Source organism: Phaethon lepturus, unplaced genomic scaffold (assembly GCF_000687285.1).
Source record: "Phaethon lepturus isolate BGI_N335 unplaced genomic scaffold, ASM68728v1 scaffold8872, whole genome shotgun sequence".
Lineage (NCBI taxonomy): Eukaryota > Metazoa > Chordata > Aves > Phaethontiformes > Phaethontidae > Phaethon > Phaethon lepturus.
Genome location: NW_010522628.1, coordinates 42,465 through 66,597, shown reverse-complemented (window position 1 = coordinate 66,597; position 24,133 = coordinate 42,465). Strand labels below are relative to the sequence as shown.

Genomic DNA, 24,133 nt, shown 5'->3' with positions numbered 1-24,133 from the left:
CAGCAGGAAAAAAATAGTCGCTTTTCTTATTGGTTGCTTGGTGTTTTTTTTCTAAAGAAGCTGAAAAGAACTATTAAAAATCGGAAAGTAACCATGTATTTGGTTTACTATGTGTGATTCTTAATTTGCAGGGGCCACCAGGTGAAAAGGGAGAGAAGGGAGATCTTGGTTTTCCTGGCTTGCAGGTATTCCCTAAGTTATTGTTTAACCTGTCACTTAATAACGAAGTTTGAATGTTGAATTGACATCATTGTGAATTCAGGGCACATATTCACAACTGCGGAGAAGCGTGTTGTGGGATGAATTTGAATGGAGATTTAGAATCAAGAATCTAGGGTATGCTGGTGTGCATTGACCAAATAATTCAGGGCCTGAAGAACTGGTTACCTTCTTGACCTTGTTTAACACTGAAATTTGGTCTCTGTAGCCTCAAAACCTATCCACTCTTAGATTTCTGCTCACATAGCGAACAATTAACATCTGCTTGTTTCCACTTTAAACCCATTGAATTCCTCCTGGAGTTACCTAGGAGGACAGATCAGGCACTTAATAATTTTTGATGCCATCTTTCACCAGATCAGCATCTTAAAATCTGTAGTATTCAGTGAATCTTACTCAGTTTGGTGTCTGGTGTTTAGTCTGGATATTTCATTCCAATTTAGTGCTGCTTTCCAGGATCATTTGCTCTTCGCTTTTCAGATGCTCTTCTTCTGCTGATTATATCCATCCAGTATTTGTTGGTTGTTACCAGGTTCCTCCCTCTTGTTCATAAGTGCTAGGGGTGGTAAACTCACACAGTGTTGTTAGCCTTCTGGACCACCGCAGTAATGGTCCCAGACTGCTGCTCTGCAACCTTCGTAAGCCAGAGAGTGACATTTCCTCTGAACAATGGGGAACTGCTGGATGTAACTTGTAATCCTGCTTAGCCAGGCTTTCCCTTTGGTGTTGCTGCACGGCCTTCAATGTTTCCAGGGTCTCATCAGAGCAGAGTAGAGGGGCAGAATCGCCTCCCTCAACCTGTATGGTAACAGACGCCATTTTAGCAATGAGAGAAAAAGCCGTTGTATGTTTAGGTACTGATGTCATACAGTGGAGTTACACTGACATGACACTGGAATGATGTAGGAAATAAAGCTGTTTTCATCTTAGTGGCACAGGAAGCCTGAATTGATGAGATTTTCAGTATTCTTAACAGAGGATTGTCGTGAGGGGGTATGAAGCCTGTGCATGTTAACAATGTGTGTTTAACCATCTCTCATTTCACAGAAATACCTTCTTTACTGAAACTGAACTCCCTAGTTCTGTTTATCCAAAACATGTTTCCAAAAGCATGTCATACAGTTTCACGGGAAAGTGACTTAGTTGAATTCTGTTAACTTGATTTCATTATTTGCCCTCTCTTTATAATGCTTAGGGCGTCCCAGGAGCATCAGGTTCACCTGGAAGAGATGGAGCTCAAGGTCAAAGGGTAAGGTAAAATGAACATGTTTTGCATTTGTTTTAAGAGTTTCCATTCCATAATGGATATGTTTCCCAGCATGGTTGTTTTATTATAGTTGTGTCACTTGTATTCTGTAACTTCTGGAGACCCATATCACTGTGCCAATCAACAGAGAAGACAGAGATAGGGTGGCGTATCCTTCCACCTGCTAGATCGGCGTTGAGAAATACTAGACGAGGATGAGGAGCCATGCACTATGTTTGTGTTTAATGCATTTGATAGGAGTAGATGTCACTAGTGTCCAGCACTGCCAATTAGTTCATTTGCTTACGCATTTAAAACGAGGTGGTGGTTAAATGGTACATAATTAGCATGCAATACAATGCAATGATCTAAATTTGCTTTCTAGCTAATGAATAACAGAAACAAATACAAGGGAATGTAATACTGAATGTAAAACAATACCTGTAGAAACTGCTGACATAAGGAAAAGTTGAAGAATATAAAAATGTAGTCAACCATATTCTGCTTCTGGTAGAACGAATAAAGATACTCACAGTCTGTCTAGGAATTGGTAAAAAAGTCTTCATATTCATGTGTGCAGTTAAACCTCTACGTCCTCCTCCCTGCCTCCTTGGGGAGACTTTTGTTTCATCATTAGACAGGCGCTGGAAAGTTATTGTTAGCATAATACTAGGTTACTGTCTACAGCAGAAGTTCATGATTAAATACGACTTTTCAGTTTCACTTGAACAAGATTTACATATTCATAAACCTTTTTTGGATATGGTAATGTAACTTGAACTTCAGAGAAATCTGGACCTTCTTTGGATTTCTGGCATTAACCTGAGACCTTGTTATTAAAAAAAACAACCTATAGTGAAATTTGTATTTGAGCTCACTATTGTGAATTTAAGAATTGGCATATTCCACTAAAGTTACTGTAGAATTTGGGCAATGCATAGATAATAGTTTTATTAAGATAAAATACAACATTATCATCAGATGAATAACCTTAATAGTTTTCAAATTTTCAATTAAGTTGTGTTGAAATATGAAGGTAAATATATTCCTTTTCCTACTTTATAATACCGTGATGCCTCTTTCTGTATGGAAGCTCAATTTTGCATGTTTTTAATGTCTTCTTTTTGACTATATTGGGATTTTTTCCCTCTAAATTCCCCAAGCTTGGTGTCATCTGTTAATAAAGACCTGGAGCCTGATGGACATTTGGATTTTTGCCACCATGCTGTCTAATCTTGATGATAGCCAGGTTGAGGGGACTTGGTGCTAGACACTGTACATGAGTGGTATGTGCATCCTCTTTCTGCATTCCTGATCACAAGGCACACTGAGCATTCTGCAATTCAGAGAGAAGACAACTCCGTGTTTTTACTTTATTCTGGAGCTCACTTTCTATTTAGGAGGGGAGGCCCTCAGCCATTCCTTGATGTCAGCCAGCAGTTCAGAACTCATCTAGTTCTCCCACGTGGAAGTCAGCAGGTTGTTGCAGAGAAATGGCATTTCTGAGAAAAGCTGCGGGGAAGACTAGTGCAGCAAAGGCTTTTGATACAGCCTGGAAAGGTCATGCAGTGCTTATCCTGTAGAAGACCCCAGTGTTGTCTATAATAAGGCAGGACAATTACATAAATTGCCAGTTTTTATAGATACGGTAATCATGCTTGGTTCATGTGTTCCCTTTCTTCTGGCGTTAATCAAAGTAGCTGGATAAATAGCCTAGATCTCATAAAATGAGGTCTGTTAGCCTGTTATTGTCTCTGTGTGACTCTTGTGCAATATTGCACAGCAATTATTTCTATGGCAACAAATAATGATGTTATACTAATTTTATGGTGTTGTTACTCATTTGATTCCTGTGAAGTTATGACAACATAAAGTTGCTTTTAATAGGTGAAGATTCAAACCAATGATTTCACCACAGTCCCTTCGAAAGCTAAGCAGTGGAGAAAGGCATAATTCTAAAGGGCGTAACTGCAGCGACAGCAAAGGGGAACTGGAAAATTCCTGAGAAGTAAACTGCCTTTTTGTATAGTGTTCCCTTTGTTGGGCTTCCTCCCGTTAGCCAAGATGCCGAACTGTTTTGCAGCTATTATACTAGAACTGAGATTTTCTGTTATTCTTAGCCTAAGCATCATTTCGTCATTAGTATTTATTGTTCATTGAAATACTTTAAATATAGTGATACCAGTGCTGTAAAGTACTTAAACAGATGGCTTGATCACACTGATTTTAATGGGAGGTAAGCACAGGACTGATATTTATTGCGAGATCTCTGAGAGCTTTGCTGAACTGAGGACAATATGGTATTAAACTCAAGTAGTCCTGAAATGGAGACTTTTTTCCTTCCAGTTACTGGTACTTGGAATCACTTCATTTTTACAGTTCTTTTTCCTTCCTTTTAGTTTTGATTTCTAGCGTTCATCATTTCTGGTTTTATTGTGGAAATCAGTTGACAAATGGTCTTTTTTTCCCTCTTAATGTTTTAATTCAACAATTAGTCTGTAAACATTCTTTTTGTATTTCTGAACTTTTGCTTTTAGTCTCTGGTTTATTTGTTTCTTGGCTTTTAATAACTCATTAAAAAATAGAGCATATCCCCTGTCAGTTGTATGAATTCATACAAAGATCATTTTCATAATGAAATACTCTCATTATGAAAAAAAGTGGGATGTAATAAAAATACCACGTGAAGGTTGAATCAGAGTAAAAAAATGTGTTTTCTGATAACGAAGCAAACTTTCTGAATATCCATTATAATATTTTTAAATCCATCTGGTAACTGGTTTAAATCTACATTTCAGAATCCACGCTAGGAACAGTCCCCTCTCATCAGCTTCCAGTTATAAAAGAGTGTCATAAAAGATTTTATTAACTAGAAAATTGTTTCTTTTTATTTTTTGGCTGGGGCTGTGGTTGTTTGGTGTCCTCTCTTACTGTCCCATATTACAAATATTTCACAGAATTTCACAGAATCATTAAGGTTGGAAAAGGCCTTTAAGATCTTTAAGACCTTTAAGTCCACCCATCAACCCAACACCACCATGCCCACTAAACCATATGCTAAATATGCTACAACTACTGTCAATATAGAAAGGTTTTATGAAAGAGAATAGATTGTGTTTCTCCACCAACTCTCCCGAGCGTATCATGTTGCAACATGCATCTTGAATTGCACATGCGGGAGAATCCAAACCGACGTCATGCTTGTGGTGGGTATGTAGACAGTAATTACTCTCTTTTGTGCTTTTGGTTCATCTCTTTCAGCCAAGAGTATAAAGTTTGGAAGCAGACTGAGACTGACCCTTGTTTAGACGTGTAGGTAGAAGGGGGAAAAGTCTTCCCTTTCCCATATCTTTGAGGCTACTATCCAAGGTCAGGTCATAATTGCAATCCCTGTTCTTTCTTGGAAAGTGTTGGCTACCCGAGAGGACAGATCTACACAGCTGCAGCAAGAGAAGCCTAATATATCATCCTGAGCAGCAAGCATGCTCTGCTTGATGACACACTGTAAGGAGGGATCTTCATTGTTCTGACTCACAACTTTGTATCTCCTGTGCCCTTGACATTTTCACTGCTCACTGTCAGCTGGAGGTTTCCTCAGGGGTGTCTTCTCCTGGCTAAGCTTCTCCTTAGCAAAGAGGCAAGGTTCTTCCTTCACACGATAAAGTTCTGGAGGAAGCTTTGCTGTATGTGTTTCCCTGTATGTCTGATAGGGGTGGGACCACAGAGTTAAACTATGAAGTGATCGATTTCTCTTGCTCAGCTGCTGCAGCTAGGTTGGAGTCCAGAAGCATTGACCAATGCTACCTTATCCTACTTGACAGTGGTCTGCAGTAAGATACCTCTAACTGATAGAGACGATGATTCAGTCTCTTAAACATTTCTTCAGTTTCTGATGACTCCTATTGAGAGCAGAAGGGCAAAGAGACCAGCTGTGAGACAGAAAGCCTGCATCTAGGCTAGTAAATTAGATATTGCCAGAACATGGTTTTGAGCATTGGCTAGGGACCTGTGCAGTCTAATGCTTATCATTCCTCTTGGCAGTGTTATGCTGGGCCAATTGCAACTTTTTCACAGCATGTGATTCAGGGGATAGCATAGATCAGAAGCCATTTCCAGTAGGCCATTTAAATGCACGCTCTTTAAGTGGGATTTATAGAATCATAGAATTAAGGTTGGAAGGGACCTTCAGAGGTCATCTAGTCCAACACTCTGCTCAAAACAGGTCTGATCAGATCAGGTTGCTCAGGTCCATGTTAAGTTTGAGTCTTGAACACCTCCAAGTATGAAGACTCCATGTCTCTGAGCAACCTGTGACAGTATTTATTTGACTGCCTTCGTTGTAACATTTTTTCCTAACATGCAATGATAATTTCCCCTGATTCCACTTGTGTCTATTGCCTCTTGTCCTATCGATGTGCAGCTCTGAGAAGAGTCTGGTTACATCCTGTTTTCCTCTGGTCAGGTAGTTTAGACAGCAATGAGCTTGCCAAGCAGAGCAAACCCACTTCTTTCAACCTTTCTTCATGTGTCCTGTGCTCCAGCCCCTGACCAGCTTGGTGGCCCTCCGCTGGACCTGATCCAGTATGTCAGTCTTTCTTGTACTTGGGAGACCAAAACTGGACACAGCGCTCCAGAAGTACTCTTAAAAGCACTCAACAGAGGTGAAGGAACACTACCTTGCTTCAGGAGCAGCTAAACTTGCTGACTGTGCTCCTACAGCCAGACTGTGGTTGGTTGCCTTTGCTGCAGCGGTGTGCTGATGACGCATGTTCAACCTGTTGTCCCCTAGGACCCCCCAGTTCTTTTCCACAAAGCCACAGAAATGCAGTTATGCATGTTGATATGAGCTGTGTCACATCTTTTTCTCTTAGGACTTGTTTAATTTACAAGTAAAGGTACAGCCAAAGGAACACGATACACAAGGAAAGGAGTATTATCTTCCAGATATTAATCTTAATAGCACACTGCAAATACTGGAGGAGAAGTATGACAGATTAACAACAGATATGCAAAAAATGTGTGTTTTACATTATGAAGAATTAATAGTAAAATAATTTTAGACTATCAGCTTGTAGATGGCACTGGTAATTTCACAAGGAAGAGAAGAAATTCTAAGTCAGCATTATTGTGTGTTAAGACAGAGCTAGCTTATTTTGATTGAATTAAGGCTGTGTGTTCTAAGCAACACTTCAGAAAAAACCCCACATTTCTGCTCTTTTTCTGGGTCAGCTTTAATTTAGAATAGCTCATGTTGGTGTAAAATCTGTTGCAAGCTACACCTCAGATTTTAATACACTGTGATAGCATTTCGTAATATTTCTCTGATGGTCACAGCTAAAGAGTTTATAGTGAGGTCAGCAGCAGTCCCCACTGACTTCAGCAGACTTGAGATTTTACAGGGATTTGGGTGGTGCCTACGTTCTATGATGCCATTTGCATTATGGCAAATAAAATCCGTGATAATAAATTCTGTTGCAGCTACACTGTTTCTCCATAACTGTTTTTCATGCCATTAGCAAAATATGTTGTGATTTAAGTTAACCTTCTAAAATAATACATATCTTGATTCTAAACCACCTTACATCTCAGGTCACACATCAAAATCTGTCCATGTTCTTGGACATGCAGCTCCATGGAGGAGATTGAGTGGCTCTGTACAGAGTCATTCCTATGCTGGCTGTGACTGCATCAGAGACAAAGTGCTGTTGTGCTATGCGATTCCCTCAGTCATTCTGGAGATCGTTAAGCAAAGAGGACACTTCAATAAATGGGAGCGTGAATAACGTCTTCAGTGCTCTGAATACGACTTTGTGAATTCTCACAGTGCTCTATTTTCTTGTACATTACACAGACCAAAAATAATGTCAGAAAGAGCCAGAAGAAATACATTCCCAGTCTTCCTGCCAATTTCCTGGCACCTACTAATCTCCTCTGCCCACTACTCACAAGTTCAGAATGAGGGTCAAATCCATTCTGGCCATCAGATGGTGTGAGTAACATCATCTTCAAACTCTGTTGGCAGCACAAATAACTTTGGTCTTTCACCTGCATGGGAGAATTGGTATTGCCATACTCTTTCTTGAAACAAACTTCTCTTTGACTTCATTTATAAATAGCAATTTTCACATCTAACAAATAGTAGGAGGCGATTTTTTGTGGCCAAGTGATACAGACACAAGTGCCAAGAGAAATGAATCTTAGGAGAATAGATAGGAGATGATTCTTGAGCAGCCAAGAGTAAGAATATTGCTCAGAAGAAAGGAAGATACATTCAAAATACATTCAAAACCAATGTAATTCTGATCATACTGTTAGTTCTACTCTTTGACTGGGATGGGAGAAGGGAGTGACATGCAGCATTATTTTTCTTTAGAAGTTTGTGTGAATCCACACTAGGTCTTAGAAGTCAGTTCAGAAGCTCTACAGTTCCCTCCTCCTAGTTAAATTAAGCCCTTAAAGGGTCCAACCAGTTTTCACCCTGCTTTAGAACTGATCAGAAATAAACACAGATTGTAAATCTTTGCTTTAAAAAGTGAAATATGCTTGTAAATATGAAGGTATTGGTCTATTTGAAGGCCTTACTGTTACAAAAACAAGTCTAGTTTGCATTACCTTTTAGGGACTGTCATGTTTTTATAAAACTGTGAAGAGTTATAATTGAATTTTTCAAAACCTTGATCAGAAGTAAATGCTTCTTCCAGAGGATACCAGAAACTCTATATTATGATCTTTAATGCAGTTCAAAGTTCCTTATACCTTTCTCTGTTTCTTCTACAAACACTAGTTTTAAAGACTGAACACACTTTCCTTTGCAAATTTATTTAATTGAACTAGGCTTGTAATCTTTTTCTCTCTGTATGTCTTAAAACTACTGTGATAGAGACACTACTAGTGTCTTTATTTCAGTGCCACTTAGCTGTTATGTTTGCTTTAGAGCTTGCTGCAATAGGGGAGCTGCTTTGGTCCTTGAAGCTTCAGGAATCATCTAGCTACACTGTGAAATAAGAAGGTATTTGCTTATCAGGACTAAGGATGCATAGATCATAGAATCATAGAATCTTTGGGTAGGAAGGCACCTTTAAAGGCCATCTAGTCCACCCCCGTGCAATGAGCAGGGACATCTTCAACTCGATCAGGTTGCTCAGAGCCCCGTCCGACCTGACCTGGAATGTTGCCAGGGATGGGGCATCTCCCACCTCTCTGGGCAACCTGGGCCACTGCTTTACCACCCGCATTGTCAAAAATTTCTTCCTTAGGTCTAGCCTAAATCCACCCCCTTTTAGTTTAAAACCATTACGCCTTGTCCTATTGCAATAGGCCCTGCTTAAAAAGTCTGTCCCCATCTTTTTTTCAAGCCCCCTTGAAGTACTGGAAGGCTACAATAAGGTCTCCCCAGAGCCTTCTCTTCTCCAGGCTGAACAGCCCCAACTCCCTCAGCCTGCCCTCACAGCAGAGGTGTTCCATCCCTCTGATCACTGTTCTGGCCTCCTCTGGACCCGCTCCAACAGGTCCCATGTCTTTCCTGTGCTGAGGGCTCCAGAGCTGGACGCAGGACTCCAGGTGGGGTCTCACCAGAGCAGAGCAGAGGGGCAGAATCCCCTCCACTGCCCTGCTGGCCACGCGGCTTTGGATGCAGCCCAGGATCCAGTTGGCCTTCTGGGCTGCAAGTGCACATTGCCAGCTCATGCTCAGCTTTTCCTCAATCCCTTCATCCCCCAGCCTGTGCTGATACCGGGGGTTGCCCCGACCCAGGTGCAGGACCCTGCGCTTGGCCTGAAAAGATGACATAATATGAGTTGATGATGTGGCTTATTTTATCATGAAAACACCCTTCTGGTCAAATTTTTAAAAATTCTTTCCAGGTACATGGCAGATAATACTCCCCAACCAATTTTTTAATGTCATATGATAGTAGGTTTGAATCATAGTTTCCAAATTATGTAAAGCGTAAAACTAATAGTTCATGCTATATTCATTGCTAAAATTGTGCCAGAAATAAAGTTTCAGAAAAAAAATACAAAACGAAAAAGGTGTGAATTTTTTTTCTGAAGGTCTACGAGATACTGAGGCCTATAATGTTATTTACTGCTTTATGTTCAGCATAAACACTTCCAAACCCTCCTTCCTCTACTCTCACCTCCATATTCTGGTCTTGAGCCACAGATAAGATCATATTTCTCCTTTTTAGGCTGTGTAATAATTAAAATAGTAATTAAATAGACTTATCGTCAAGCTGTTCAGAAACCTATGCTTTATAGCATCTGGATGCAAAATGTGCATATTGATTAATTTGCAAGAATACTTCAACAGTGTATTTTCTTCTGCATCTGGTCAGTCTTTTTTCTATGATTTGCTTGCTTTCCAGTTTCCAAGTTATCTTTAGTTTTTGGCTGTCATTTCTGGAAGCTCTGGGGCACGTTCATAATGTAAACCACATGAGCCTTCCTGCTGCTTCCTGAATCAGGACCTCGGTGATAGCTAGTACATATGTACGGTGTTGCTGGGCAGAGAGATGGACTCTCCGCTGCCATCTTTCAGCACTTCATCAGTGGGCCTGTGAAGAGTTGCAACCAGTGAGAACAGATGTAGAAGTGTGACCCGTCTTGTGGCAGGGAAGTTTGACAGCAAATGCTCTCATTTACCTCACTACAGGAGCGTTGTAAGTGAAATTTACTCAGAGTAATTGCCAGTACAAAGAGTTTTGCATCGCTGCTTCTTCAAAGGTATTGTGAGACTAGTTGGATTTTTAAGAAATACCAGTTATGCTATAGCTTCTTTTCAGAAATAAACCCTCCCCAGGGCAAAGAATGGAATTTTCTTCTAAAAAAGCACTACCACCCGTTCTTAATTTAAGAAAAAACAAAGGAAAAATAAAACCTGAAGTCTTCTAGATGAAATGGAACAGATTCACGGAGTACATATAAAAAACCAATAAAATTGCTTATATTTCTGTTTCATAGGGCCTTCCTGGCAAAGATGGACCCACGGGGCCACAAGGACCTCCTGGCCCAACGGTGAGTATTGCCCGTGGAATTCATTACTGTAAAAAGCAGCAGGTTTTTGAGGGGTTGTAGAGCACTTACCTAGGCTTCACTGGATAGACCAAGGCCAAGGGTTCTCCTTGGAAGTTAAAATTCTCATGACACATAGGGTTGGCAGAGAGCTGCTCGTCCAGTGTAATCTCTTTCCATTCTTAATTAGCTCAAGAAAAAATGTGTCCCTTCGGGACGGGAGTCAGTTGTTCTATCAGTAGGTAGATAACTGGCTCTTAGTCAGGTAACTATACTATATAAAGGGAATTGGTGCTCTTAATATTTGAAACAAGACCTCCTTTTTGTAAGAAATTCAAATTAGGTTTGTTAGTTAAAGTGAATTGCCAAGTTTTGCTTGGTCTGGAGGCTGGAGGTGAGTGCAGGTATTCGGATGCACTCACAGAGTAATCAAGACAGACGGCAGAGGCCACGTTCAGCCTTCAAAGTGAGACATATGTTGCCTCCAGAATCTGTCTCATCCTTCTCAGCTAGGGCAGTTAGGCAAGGTTAGTGCCTTCTTGATAGATTTAAGAAGTTAGGTGAAACTGCTGATGATATTGAGTGTTATCCGGGGGTTCTTTATTATTATCCATCCTGTTCATTTTACAAAGGATTTTTTGAGTCATCACCCCTGAACATGGTAGTAACATCACAGGATTTAGCCTTCTGGTTCAGCAAGCCGTGCCTGTTTCAGCAAGGAAGCAACACAAGTCCATCTTTCTCGAGTGCTTTTCTCAGAGCTGTGCTTCCGGGGCTCTTTTTCCTGCAACATGCGCTTCTTAGTCCTCTCTCCCAGCACGTCTGGTTTCTGACTGGCAGAACTGTCTGCTTTGTGCACCACTTCTCCATCACAGTTATTACCCTCATCAGGATTCATGGATGTTGATTATCATCACCACTAAGTATTTTCTTTCTCTTTTTACATGTAGGGGATACCTGGTGCTCCAGGTGTTCCAGGTATTACTGGAAGCCAAGGGCCACAAGGTGACGTTGGAGCTCCTGTGAGTAAAATTAATTAATATTGCTGTATTTGCTGTTGTGCATTGATTGGCTTCTGATCCTGGCTTCCCTGTTTTACAGAACTCCTCAATATTTATAGCTTATGATCTGTTTGCAGTTAGTGCTTAAGAAAAACATATTGGTCATTGTTCATTCTTCATAATTGAATTTATTTGCTGTTCTTGCATGCAATGTTTGGAATATAGGGATTAGAGAGTCAAAACACAAGACTAAATCACAGAAGTTAAAAACATAACAGTATGTGAATTTGTAGTCTGTGTGTAACTACTTTCTCTCTTTTTTCCTTTGCGCTTCAAGCCACTCTCAGGAAATTAAAGTATGCCATTTATTAACCTAAATATTTCCAAAATACTATTCTGATTTTTAAACTGTGAAAATATTGCATAAATAAAAAACTGGCTTTCATGGTTACTCTGGATTTACATCAGGGCAACTGACTAATGATCAGGGCTTTTTCTAGAATGTTGTCATACATTTGACCATCAATTTCACTGAGCGGAAAATTACACCCTCTATACTGAAACTAAGTATTAGGAACCTCTAATACTAAGTTTGTCTTTCAGATGTTATTTTTTTTATTATAAAAAAAGCAGTTTAACCAGAAGAAAGGAATACAACTATAAAACGAGTGTGTAAATTACATAAAGGAGAAGATTTATAGTGGATCTCTTTTTCTCTGTAACAGTTCAGATAACATTGTGTATTCACATGTTATCATTTGGCCACTTAGTTAATTATAAAGCCTGCTCAATTTTTTTCCAGTGAATGTTCTATTTAATTTTTAAAGGCATCAGAATGTGACAGTGTGTACTTCTGACTCAATTTATAGAATAGAATTCAGTTTGCTTTGCAGAATTAATCCAATGCAAGCATTTTTATTTGGCTAAGTGGAAACAAAATGGCTGATAATATGTAAGCAAAGATGATAACCTAATGCCCTAACTTCTGCATAGTTTCTAAGTGTAATCATAAAATCTACTAAGGAGATTTGATGAGCTATGGAACTTATTACTATCAATGTATAACATGCTGACTATTCAGTTCCTGTCCAAACACATGTTCCAGATACTGAACTAAATTTCCTAGAGTATAGATATTCCTGTGAGTCACGTAAGACCTCTGCTGTGAATGTTTAGACTCTAGTAGTTCTGAAAAAACCAGCTAGGCGGGTGAAAAATTACTGAGTTTCAATAACTGTCTTTCCCAAAAGGTAGAAAAGAGGGTAGAAATAATCTTGCTTCTTTCCCAGGATAGAATAAGCTGTGCTTTAACCGTGCATCAGTCAAATGGTTACCTGACTGGTGCAGATCTTTCCCCGCTTCAGGAGTTCCTGAGAGATGCCTAGAGAAGCCCAAAAACCTCCACTGGTGAAGTTGTAACTGCCCCAGATGACTTATCCCTCGTGGATGCAGAGTCTTGGTGCAGCAAATGCTACAAATTTCAGACTGATAGTTTGTCTCACATCAGCCTTCTCTTCTTCAGTGATAATTAGACCCATTTCAGTCCTGTGAAATGCCCTGTGGCCTGCCCTTGCTGCCATTTTAAACAAGAGAATTCAGGATGTGACAAACCCCTGAGAAAGTCATTGTCTCCATGTAATTGCCAAAATACTGAAATGAAAAAAGCATATTTGTTATTGTCACATAGCCTCCTGAAACCTTGTTCCTTGTTTGTTTTTTTTTTCCTTTTACTGTGATGTTGAAAGGGAGACAATGTTAAGGGGTTAAAAATTTCGAGATAGAACAAAATGAGAAATAATTTTGTAATGAATCTTTCCATAGGGTCCTCCTGGAGCTAAGGGTGAAAGGGGTGAGCGGGTAAGTCTATGTTCATGTTAGCCACCATTTTTTTCCAATCTGGCCTTCTGTCTCATAAAAAAGCTTTCTCTGACAATTAATGTTTCTCTGTGTTTACAGGCACAATAGTTTTCTCTGTGCAATCAGGCAAATTTTCCTTCTTTTCCAGACATTGTCTTATATATAGCTACATTAATGTTTTGAAGGTGAGAAGTATGTGGCATTAAGCAGGTCCCTAAATCTCACATTAGGGTTATCTTCTCAGACCTCTGCTGCCTAAAAACAGTAATGGGAACCAGGGAAATCCCAAAACTTCTTTGGCTTTTTTCTCATCTATGAGGATATAATCTCCCAGGGATAATAAATATCTTTCATTGCTCTAAGCCTTTTCAAGGCAGAAATTATGCAAAAAAGTGCGTTATGACACTGCTGCTGCTGTTATCCAGGGTGATCTCCAGTCCCAAGCAATGGTGCGTGCTGTTGCTCGGCAAGTGTGTGAACAACTCATCCAGGGTAAGTACACTGATAGTTTGTATGCTTCTATCTCTAAAATTGATCTTTTCCTGCCAACAATTACTTACAAATATGATGTGTTTTAGTGCATCCAAGGGGATCTGTTAATTTTAGGCTGGACGGTCAGGATTTATGTTCCAACTATATTTATGTTCAAATGGATTTATGTCCAAGTAGAGCCGATTAGCATCAGGCATCTAAAAAAAAGCCTGAATTGTCTCTGAACTATTATAGTATACAGAAGCTTCTGCTGTGACAATTTTAAATTTTTATAGATAGAAAATACAAAAATAACCCAAAACATCAAAGTAAGGAAATAAAATACTACACAATAGTTCTTCCCTTTTTCACAGTACTCCCTAAACCACTGTTTCTCCACTAACACATCTTCATATCATCAAAGCATGACAGACCACAGCCCTGAGGAAGACCTGCCAGTGCTCTGTTCAAATTTACCTGACCAGATTCTCCCTTGCAACTTGAAAATGATGACATTTTTTCCTGACAGGTCATATGGCAAGATATAACTCAATTCTGAACCAGATTCCAAGCCAGTCTGTCTCAACACGAACCATCGCAGGACCTCCTGGTGAGCCGGGTCGGCCAGGGGCTCCAGGGCCACAGGGTGAACAAGGATCACCAGGCATGCAAGGGTTTCCAGGAAGCCCTGGTCAACCAGGAAGACCAGGAGAAAGAGGTAGGCTTTGTACTTCACATATACAAAAATATTCATCCTTTTCCTGTGTTCTGATGGCTTTTGTCTCCTGTCTAAGTGTGAGAATAACAGTTTTCTCACTAGGTGGTTGGTGAGCTCAACACAGACCATAATGAAAGTTCTGGTAGGTATTCATGAAGATAATGCAGGCTTTGCTGAGTGTGATTTGGCAGGATCAGACAGAGATTTAATGCCTAAACTGCTGAAGATTGGTGGCATCTAATTGGGCACATCCCATCACATCGTGCTTTCATCTTAGTAGGACTCTGAAGTGAGCTGGAGCTCTAAGGAATTTTTGAAGCAAAGGAATTTTTGAAGAAAGTCGGCTGCAAACCAGAGAGGTCCATGTTGGGGAAAGATCGAGCTTTTCTGCTTAACTTAATATGTGGCAGTCTGAATATCTCTTAAGTTACGATCTTTTGAAAGGAGCAACATTGATAAGAAGAGTGAAAAAATCCTATTTTATGAGGGGTTGAGAGGATCAAGGAAGAGTCTTGCTACTGCCTGCTCCAGCTGAGCAGAGACCAGACACTGCCCAGAAAAAAGGAGGAATGGGTGTGGGAGGCAAGTAGGAAAGAAAATTGGACAAGACAGCAAGTGAGGAACTGACTTTAAAAGTGGTGACCTGGAGAGACTGAATGCAGATTTCAGGGTACTTGCTTCCATACTAACAGTAGCCTATTTTAAATGGCTTCTCAGGCAGGGACTTTTTAAGCATACAGAATATTTTGCTGGAGCTTCAGGAATGGAGGAACCAAAATGCTAGTCTATGAAAAGGGAAACCTGTCTGGCATTTAGCATATATTTTCCATTGTATTTGTTCTGCTGAGGCCCAGACCCACACGTAGTACTACTGTGAAATCACAGAGTGATTAGATATAGTCATTTAAATGAAACATGATGTGAGTTAACCCACTGCTGATAATATTAATATCTGGGAAGCAGCATTGGCAATAGAGTGAGTACAGAAAGGGTAAAAACACATTTAAAAAGTATATTACTCTTTTCTTCTCTATACAGATAACTGATGTTAGAAGGGACTGGCAGGTAGTGCTTGTGGGGAGTTTCATACTTGGTAGAAAGCAAGCTCTTACCAAGCATACTTCCAAGAACCATGATCCAGTCAACCAGAGCTCTCTGCAGATTTTCATAAAATGCGATGCCAAATGTTGGGAGTGTTTTACAGTAACTATAGCTTAAAATGAGATTGTCTTAAGAATCAAGAATCCATGTGTAAACTTAAAAACAAAATAATTGGCTAGCTTATCTGGAGTGAGAATGGATTTTAGGACATACACATAACTGGAGCCTTGCACAGAATGTGGAAGGAAGAGGAAGGTGCTCATTCAGAAACTAGGTAAAAATTAGTCCTTGAGGACTTAATTTCTTCAGAAGCAACTGAAATTTTAGACTGATGTGTGCTTGAAGTAGTATCAGTTTATTTAGCAGAAAGATACATTTTCAGTTGTACAGACCCTTGGGATATTTCGGAATCCATTTCTAAGGAATTTCTGTAAGCTAACCCCAAAATGCATCAGTGAAAAGTAAAAATTATATTTACCAGCTTCTCATGCTTGTGGAGGTTGATTGGAAGTTTTTTGTGCATTCCCAATTCTCACTTGATTCCTAACTACATATCATACGTGAAGTAGCAGACTAAAACTGCTCTGCTTCTAGGTGGAAGGGTTTTTAGTTTCCAGTGACTACAGAGGAGGATAAACGGACTCAGACCCCATCCCTTGCTGTGTTCTGAAGCATTGTTTGTATTTAATTTATTCAGCAAGTCACAACGTATAGTCCTGTACTGAAGAACTCCAGCCATCCACTTGGAAGTCTTTATGAACAATGTGTTTCTTTTCACTGATGTTGTCAGCATTTTGGTTGTATATGAAGTCAATTTAATGTTCAAAACCAGTGCCAGATTAGCAACTCTGAAAAGTCAGCCTCCACCTTTAAGGACAGAAAATGCACTGCAACAGCACCAGCAGTGTCCATAGAGCGTACTAAAAAGTAGAAGACACTAGAAGGGAAAAAATGACCTGGTTGTTTATCTAGTAGTGTTGCTTTTTTCCCCTGAAACTATTGAGATTGCTGCAACAACATGTTACTGGCTCTGAGCTGAGTGGCAAGGTGCTGGTAGAGTGGGAAAAGAAAAGGTGGGGGGATGCTAGATGTTTCCTCCCACGCGCCTCTCCTGCCCATTCAATCCCTTCCCAGTGAGAAGGGGGAACTGCTGAAAGCAGCGTGTGGAACTGGTTCGAAATCCTGCAGCAGAGAGCGTTTTGCTGGAAAATGTCAGCAGTGAGAAATCTTGACATCAGTGAACGTCCCTGCTAACTTGCCTGGCTTTTTTCCCTTGTTTACCTTGTCACTCTGCCAAGCATTAATCAGATGTTTTGGAAGGAGGCTTGGACTGAGACAGTGTCCTGGAGTTTTGCTAGAAACCTCCTCTTGATGAACTTCTAGGTCCAGGGTGTCCCATTCCTGGATGTATTCTCTCACTAGTAACACACTGAGCTGGTTCTTCCAAGACAGACCCACCTCACTGAGAACGGATAAATCATTCTCTTGACAGATTCAGTTCTCGGTGTTTGTTGCCAGCTGAGATCTGTTTTTTCCAGTGTAGATATAAATGAATGGATTAGGATCACGCCAAGACATTTGTTATTTAGTTTTCCTAGTTGATTATTGTTTTAGCTGTACACTGGGGCGTCTGATCTGTTGTATTTTTCTAATGATGTGAAAAGAAACATCTCCGGCAATCTCAATATTTGTTAGCAATATTAACGTTTCATTGGTGCCCCAACAGGCCATTTGAATGGGACTGGTGATCTAAGGATTAAGGAGGCCACACTGTGTTATCAGTCCCCTATAGTACATAATCCCAGATAAATTACTAGAATTTTGCTCTCACACATATTTGTGTAAATATAGGAGTTTGGAAGAAAACAAACCAAACACTGACTATTCACAGAACTCATCTATATTTTTATTTTAACTAGTTCACAGCACTGGTTTCTATTTTTATATCAGCTAGTTTGAACATCTTTTGTTTTGATTTTAAATTTATGAACTGGGACTTAAATAACTAGTGTCTGGCTTTTGAGTGCTCAGGAAGTAGTTGGACTTATGCAAAACAATACAAAAAAGCAAAGATTCAGTGTGGGTTTTTTCTTCTTTTTCAGTTATTTTTATAATACATGGGTAGCTTTCTCAACTTTGAGGAAACGTGTAAAAGCTGTAGTAAAAATTGCTCTGAAGCACTGCTAACTTTCAGATGCTGTGAAAGTGCAGTTCTACTACTGGGTGGACTAGTGCTCTTATGATGTGTTCTGAAGTGATGTACAAAACTTATGGCTACTCACTCCATCCCACTATGATTAAAATACAATAAATACCTAAGCTGTCACAGAGAAAGTCACTATTTTCAAGTGCAGCTTCATCCATATTTGCTTCCTGGCTTCATATGAAAGAGTTAGTTAAACATGTGTTATCAAAAGCCACATGTTTACAGCTCTGATGGCAAAATTCCAATGGAATTAAATGGAATTTTCGCCAGTTGAGTCAATTAAGTATTTTTATTTCCAATTTTAGCTTCATCTGGATAAAAAAAAAATCACCCTGTGTTATTATACATTATGGTTACAACTGAGCATCTTTGAAAGATGACGTTTTTGGTAGCAGTTTAATTTTTCTTAATTGCAATATGCAAGTCTCCTCAAAGGACAGCATTATTTTAAAAACAAAAATAGATAAGCAATACCTAAGATTTTCTTTTGTACAGAAACCATGGACATTTAATTTTCTTTGCTAGCGAATGTTTTCATAATCTCGGTTTTGTTTTTAATAACTGATGCTATCAGAGGTATCTTTAGCATAGTGTTGGAAATAATTGATTTCAGTTGCTTGTGATCTCCATGGGACTGAAACCAAGCCATTGCTTACTTTGGATGAGGACAAGACATAAAAATTGGTTAGCGTGAAGGAGGAGAGACTGTTTGATGGTATTGCTGAAGTATGTCCAGAGCACAAATATGAAAACAGTTGCTAGAATTTGAAGCCACTCTAACTCAAATGACAAATTTTGATACACACTTTTATCCCTGAGAGTGATTAACCATTGCAGTAACTTACATGGAGAGTGATGTCTTGTCTGGTTGACTTTCTGTAAGCCATGCTCTAATGAAATGCAAAGATGACCTTGAGAGAAAGCGAAATGGGTGTATTTTGAATGTTCTGTCATTTTTAGGAGGGAGCCATTAACTATGACCAAGAGGTCTATGGATCTGTTAGCTTACTTTCATTAAACAGCTTTGGTGGAAAGGCCGTTAGGAAGCCCATGGAGTGCTTGATTTTAACTCATGCAAGTTTTGCCTTGGGAGTAGGGTTTTCTTCCTTCAGTGTTTATGTTCTCTTTCACTTGGGTAAACTTTACTAGAAATTAGACTAAAAGAAACCTGAGGCAAACTTGTATCTTGGCCTTCAGTATGTTTGCTTTAGGAACTTGATATCCATGTGATTTCAAAGAAGGTTAGCCCTGCGCAAGAGCTTCATAACTTGTTCCAGAATGAACATTTTATTCTTAGCCTGAGTAGATTTGTTCCATATTTATCGTTTCTTACTGCAGCATATTCTGTGAACATCACGTACGGGTGTATGTTCTTGTGTGTGCAAAGAATAATAATTGAGTGCATGGAAGGCTGTGGTTTGAAAACATTGTGGCCATTGTCTTTGAAGTCACTATGTAATGTTATTGTACAGTAGGATAAGCAATGGTCTGTCACGGGCCAGTCTTCTTATGATCAACGTGATCCACACATACAGACTTTGCCTTTTGCAAATGGCAAGCGTTTCCTTACAGGGTGTGTATGGTAAGAGACAATTTAGATGAATTTACCTTCTTAAAAGGCCTGCAGCAGAAGTAGTGAATTGCAACAGGGGAGTCTCTCCATGTGTTTGAAGCAAGCCAGAGTTAAGTGAATTTTAGGTATCTGGAAACTGCATTTGGAATGCAGGACATGAGGTTTACCTGAGAAATTTGTCTTTAAAATGGGTGGAATTCAGTTGTTGATCACAGATGATGTGTTTTTTTGGCAGGTTCCCCCAGGAATATAAATGTAGATGAGAGCGTATATCTGCCACCTAGGAGTGCTTCCTACATACACTGTGCAATGCGCTCTTCCTCAAAGGTTCTGGACAGCACTTCTGACTGCAGCTGCAATCTCTGCTAACCAAATGCTGGATTGCAAACAGGAGGTCCATACTGGATTTGGAAGACAGTTTTTGAGAGCATGAAGCCCATGTATCACATTGCTAAGAAACCCAGAAGAAAAGATGTTAGCAAGTTTCAGGATGTCAGAGTAATTTAAACGCTTGAGGCCAATTGACCTTCAGTGAGATTTAGGAGCTAGGGCTATGGATATAAAATTCCTGAAACTTACCTTGTGGACACTTTATAATCTAAAAGTGTAAAACAGTCTGAACAAGACCAATAGGTACCTCGTGCAACCACGAGGTAAGGTAGGTGTACTGCACTATGTTAATATACAGCAGTCAGAAAGAAATTCGCTCTGCTGCTGTTCTGAGACCACCAAAGGGGTTGTACTAACGGTGCTGAGCCCTTCCTTAGCAACAAGGTTGTATTAGCTCAAGGCTACAGCTTCAACAACCTGGTCACATTGCTTTTAGTAATCTTGTAGTTTGGCTAGAAGTTGCTCATTATCTACCCTCAAAAGGCTAGTAGGAACTAATTTAGTTGTAAGAGAAAGCAGTGGTTTACATGCAAGATAGAAAATAGGAAGATTAGATGTGAACAAGGCTTGATAGAAGAGATGGCGGTGCTAGTTCCCCTCCAGCTTTTCTCCAGTGGATAAATGGTTAGAGCATAATTTCAGGAAATTTGAAGCTATATTCCTTTCCTACCTACCACCACCACTGGGAGAAGGTCTTGTGGTCCAGTTTGATTAATATATTCCTTTGTGTTTTGGATATTAGATCTTGGAATAAGGTCTGAAACAAGGTTTGCCTCTCCCTGGTAGGTTTTTGAGCAGTTAGGCTAGAGAGCCATTCTTAATCTTTTTGGCCTAGTGCATCCCTGTACTCCGCACTGGTGAGGCTGCAACTCGAATACTGTGTTCAGTTTTGGTAACACTACAAGAAGGACACTGAGTTGCTGGAACGTGTCCAGAGAAGGGCAACGAAGCTGGTGAGGGGTGTGGAGCACAAGTCTTATGAGGAGCAGTTGAGGGAACTGGGGTTGTTCAGTCTGGAGAAGAGGAGGCTGAGGGGAGACCTTATCGCTCTCTACAACTACCTGAAATGGGTTGTGGCGAGGTGGGTGTTGGTCTCTTCTCCCAAGTAACAAGCAGTAGGACGAGAGGAAATGGCCTCGAGTTGCGCCAGGGGAGGTTTAGATTGGATATTAGGATTCTTCCCTGAGAGAGTGGTCAAACATTGGAACAGGCTGCTCAGGGAAGTGGGGGAGTCACCATCCCTGGAGGTATTTAAAAGGCTTGTAAACATGGCGCTTAGGGATGTGGTTTAGTGGTGGATTTGGCAGTGCTAGGTTAACAGTTGGATGTGATGATCTTAAAGGTCTTTTCCAACCTAAGTGCTTCTATGATTCTATCCTGAGGTGGTAGTCCGAGCCACTGAGTAGGGGAGAACGTAGTCATGTATCCAAGCAACATCATCAGGATTGGCTACGCTTGAACATCTGAGATTTCTGGATTTCAGCTATATGCCGTCATCTAAAAATCTGCAGAGCCTGCATGTGTGATGGGTCTTAGCATAGGAGACATGGGTCTCAGCATGGCAGAGCCACTCTGTGCTGCAGTTTGTGCTGTGGAATGAGCTCTGGACTTCTCCAGGGGACTCAAATATGTTGGGAAATGGAAGGGCACTATAGAAGGGGAGAGGAAACCTCTGAAACTATTGACCACAGCCTCATGAAACCCTACTGGCCTCTTACCCAGACTAGGGCTTATAAAAACTAGTGGGATCATGACACTGATATAATTTACATCTTTCAGCATGCATGTCTTTACTTATTTCTCTAGATAGGTAGAGAGGTGAAATGTGTGCCCTAGTGAGTAAGCTCTGGGAGCTCTTCCTAGAGGGGTACATTCGTGGCATGCCTCCCTTCATTTCTTCTTTATTTAATTGTGACCACCTTAGCACTCCGGCTTCTGTAACCTATCCTAAATTCCTAGCTCTTTTCAGGTACTCGAGAGTCAATGTAGGTAGTTAAACATGTTGTGCGCATCAGACTTGGCTTCATTCTGCTGCCAGGCCTAAATGCCCTTTGAAAAGCTAACTTTGTGGCAGCTCTGTAGGTTTTGAGACTTGTGGTTACAGATAATTTTGTGAATTTCAACTAAGATTTTAAATAGTGGAGGAGGTACTCACTTGCCTTTGAGTGTCATAGTAAGCACAGGTAGGAGTATTAAACCAGCAAAGGAGAACCCAGCCCAGGTCACAAGAATTCCAGGTCCTTGAATATCACTGTGAAGCATCCCTGGAAATCAGTGGGAAGTGCCAGTCATGGGATAACAAGCTTACCCGATCAGAACTCTGGCTACTGAGCGTGATATGAGCAAGAATTTGCCAATAAGCTTGGCAGGTTATTCAGGAAGTGAGGAATTACAGTAATCAAATCAAGGTGTTTTAGAGGCATGAGTTGGAGCCTCCACATCAGAGCACATTCTGGGGTACACCCTGCCACTTGTGTTCATGCTCTGGTCAAAGGAACTTTTGGTAACACTTCTAACGGCTGACATAGATGGGGAGTAATGCTAGGCTCAGAAGAAACTGATGCAGGATTGTAGTCATCAAATGACTAAACGGTCAGGACAACCAAGGATTTCACTTTTAGTAGTAATTATATAAATATTCTGTTATCCATAAATTCAGGGATGAGGTGTACAAGACCTTGCTCTGTCTCGCCCGATATCCTCTGGAAGCAAGAGGAAGATACCTGCTATTTGCAAAATAACGGTATAAACTTCGCCCAGATTATCATACCTGCTCTCTTTATTTATTTTGGCCATGGTATTTCTTCTCTTGGTGGCCAAGGCTCTCCTGTAAAATACAGTAAAATAGTAGAAACACTTGGAAAGCTTTGGAGACCCCCTAATGGGAAATGCTGTGAAAGGTGGTTATGGTTGTATTATTTCTCTATGAGGAAATAGCTGGTCACCAAAAGACATTAAAAAAAACGACCCAAACCAAAAAAGCCCCAAAATTGTACAATCGAAGGAAATAAAAGGTACAAAAGGGAAAAAGAAATACCTAAACTATGCCAGGACAGTGGCAAAAAGCCTTATAGAAGTAAGATAAAGAGCTCATCATGTGCTGGTTAAAAATTATGTCCTCAGTATGGAGTTACTGAATGCAGTGGTGTGGCCGGTGTTTTCTACGTGACTGGGCTATATGATATATTGCCCTGGAAGCCTCCTGTTCTGTAGAAGACCTAGAACTCCTCAGCAGATACTGAATCCCCTGTAATTTATCAGACTCTTATTTTGTAAACTTGATGTGAGCGATTCTTTGTCGGTGATGGGCTTTAATTACAGTTTTTTCCACAATTAGAGTTTGTTCTTACTTATTTGCTTCCATCAGAAATTCACCTAGGAAATTAAAAAAATCTATGGATCCTTGCAAAAATGAGTGTCCTCCAGATGTTTTCCCTAAGCGGTAACAGTTACCTGAGCAGAAGGAAAGGAAGGAGGCCAGTCAGTTGAAATTGTAGATATTGCCCCATCAAGGGCAGCAGCTGTTTTCTTTCTACTGTATTTATATGAAGGTGCTCTATATTGGCTTTGACTCTGAAAGTGAGGAAGCTGTGAAGGAGTGAGAGCAATTACCAGTGCTGGGAGGTCTGGAAAATGGAGGGAAAGTCCCACAGACCAGCCTGGATTTGGTGTCTTTGAACCATCCAAATCAAACACAGACTTTATGAGAGTTTCCAAGGCACTGGTGGAAACTCAGGGTCTGGAATTCATAGTTTTGACACCTACTTTAGTTGGACATCGCTTATTGTGATGGCTGGGTATAGAAAGTGTTTTTATAGGATGCCATAGGGGTAGTGCAGAAGGAGATGAAGCTGGAAGAAGGTAGTGCCTTCTCTGGGTTACTAGATCTGTGATCTCTATGGATCAGGCCCAGTGATAGAAATGTAGGGCCATGAGCAAGGGCAGGAACACAACTCAGTGGCCGTGCACGTTGGAACATCAGAATTTTGTGGCTGCGAAACTCTTAGGGTTTTGTTTTGGGGGACACATTCTGACTGTGCTGAAACTCCTTTCTTGTGTTTTAGCAAGACTCTGCAACAACCCATGATAACTCTCCATTTACGCCTAGAACCATCCTATGCTGAACCACTGTTTGGTGGGTGAATGTTTGAAAGAAAGTTGGCTGTAGCATTAAAAATTTGACTTTTCTGGGCCACATAGTAATTTATAGACAGCTTTGTGAGGCTCTGAGGATTCTTCTGACTTACAATAGTTGTACCTTGGTATAGTCCAGAGGCAGCTTTCCAGCAGAAGTGCACCCTGGAAACTGGCCGATGCCTCTGCATACCACTTCGATGAAA

General features: G+C 40.4%; 1 protein-coding gene across 1 annotated transcript in view; it reads left to right on the top strand.

Moving 5' to 3' along the window:
• Positions 1 to 24,133, top strand: part of COL14A1 (collagen, type XIV, alpha 1) — a 120,892-nt gene that overhangs the window by 93,344 nt on the left and 3,415 nt on the right. The window contains exons 38-44 of the mRNA XM_010281865.1: positions 132 to 185; positions 1,415 to 1,468; positions 10,426 to 10,479; positions 11,427 to 11,498; positions 13,299 to 13,334; positions 13,760 to 13,826; positions 14,335 to 14,523. Coding sequence (XP_010280167.1) covers positions 132 to 185; positions 1,415 to 1,468; positions 10,426 to 10,479; positions 11,427 to 11,498; positions 13,299 to 13,334; positions 13,760 to 13,826; positions 14,335 to 14,523 — 526 coding nt within the window. The remainder of the gene's footprint in view (positions 1 to 131; positions 186 to 1,414; positions 1,469 to 10,425; positions 10,480 to 11,426; positions 11,499 to 13,298; positions 13,335 to 13,759; positions 13,827 to 14,334; positions 14,524 to 24,133) is intronic.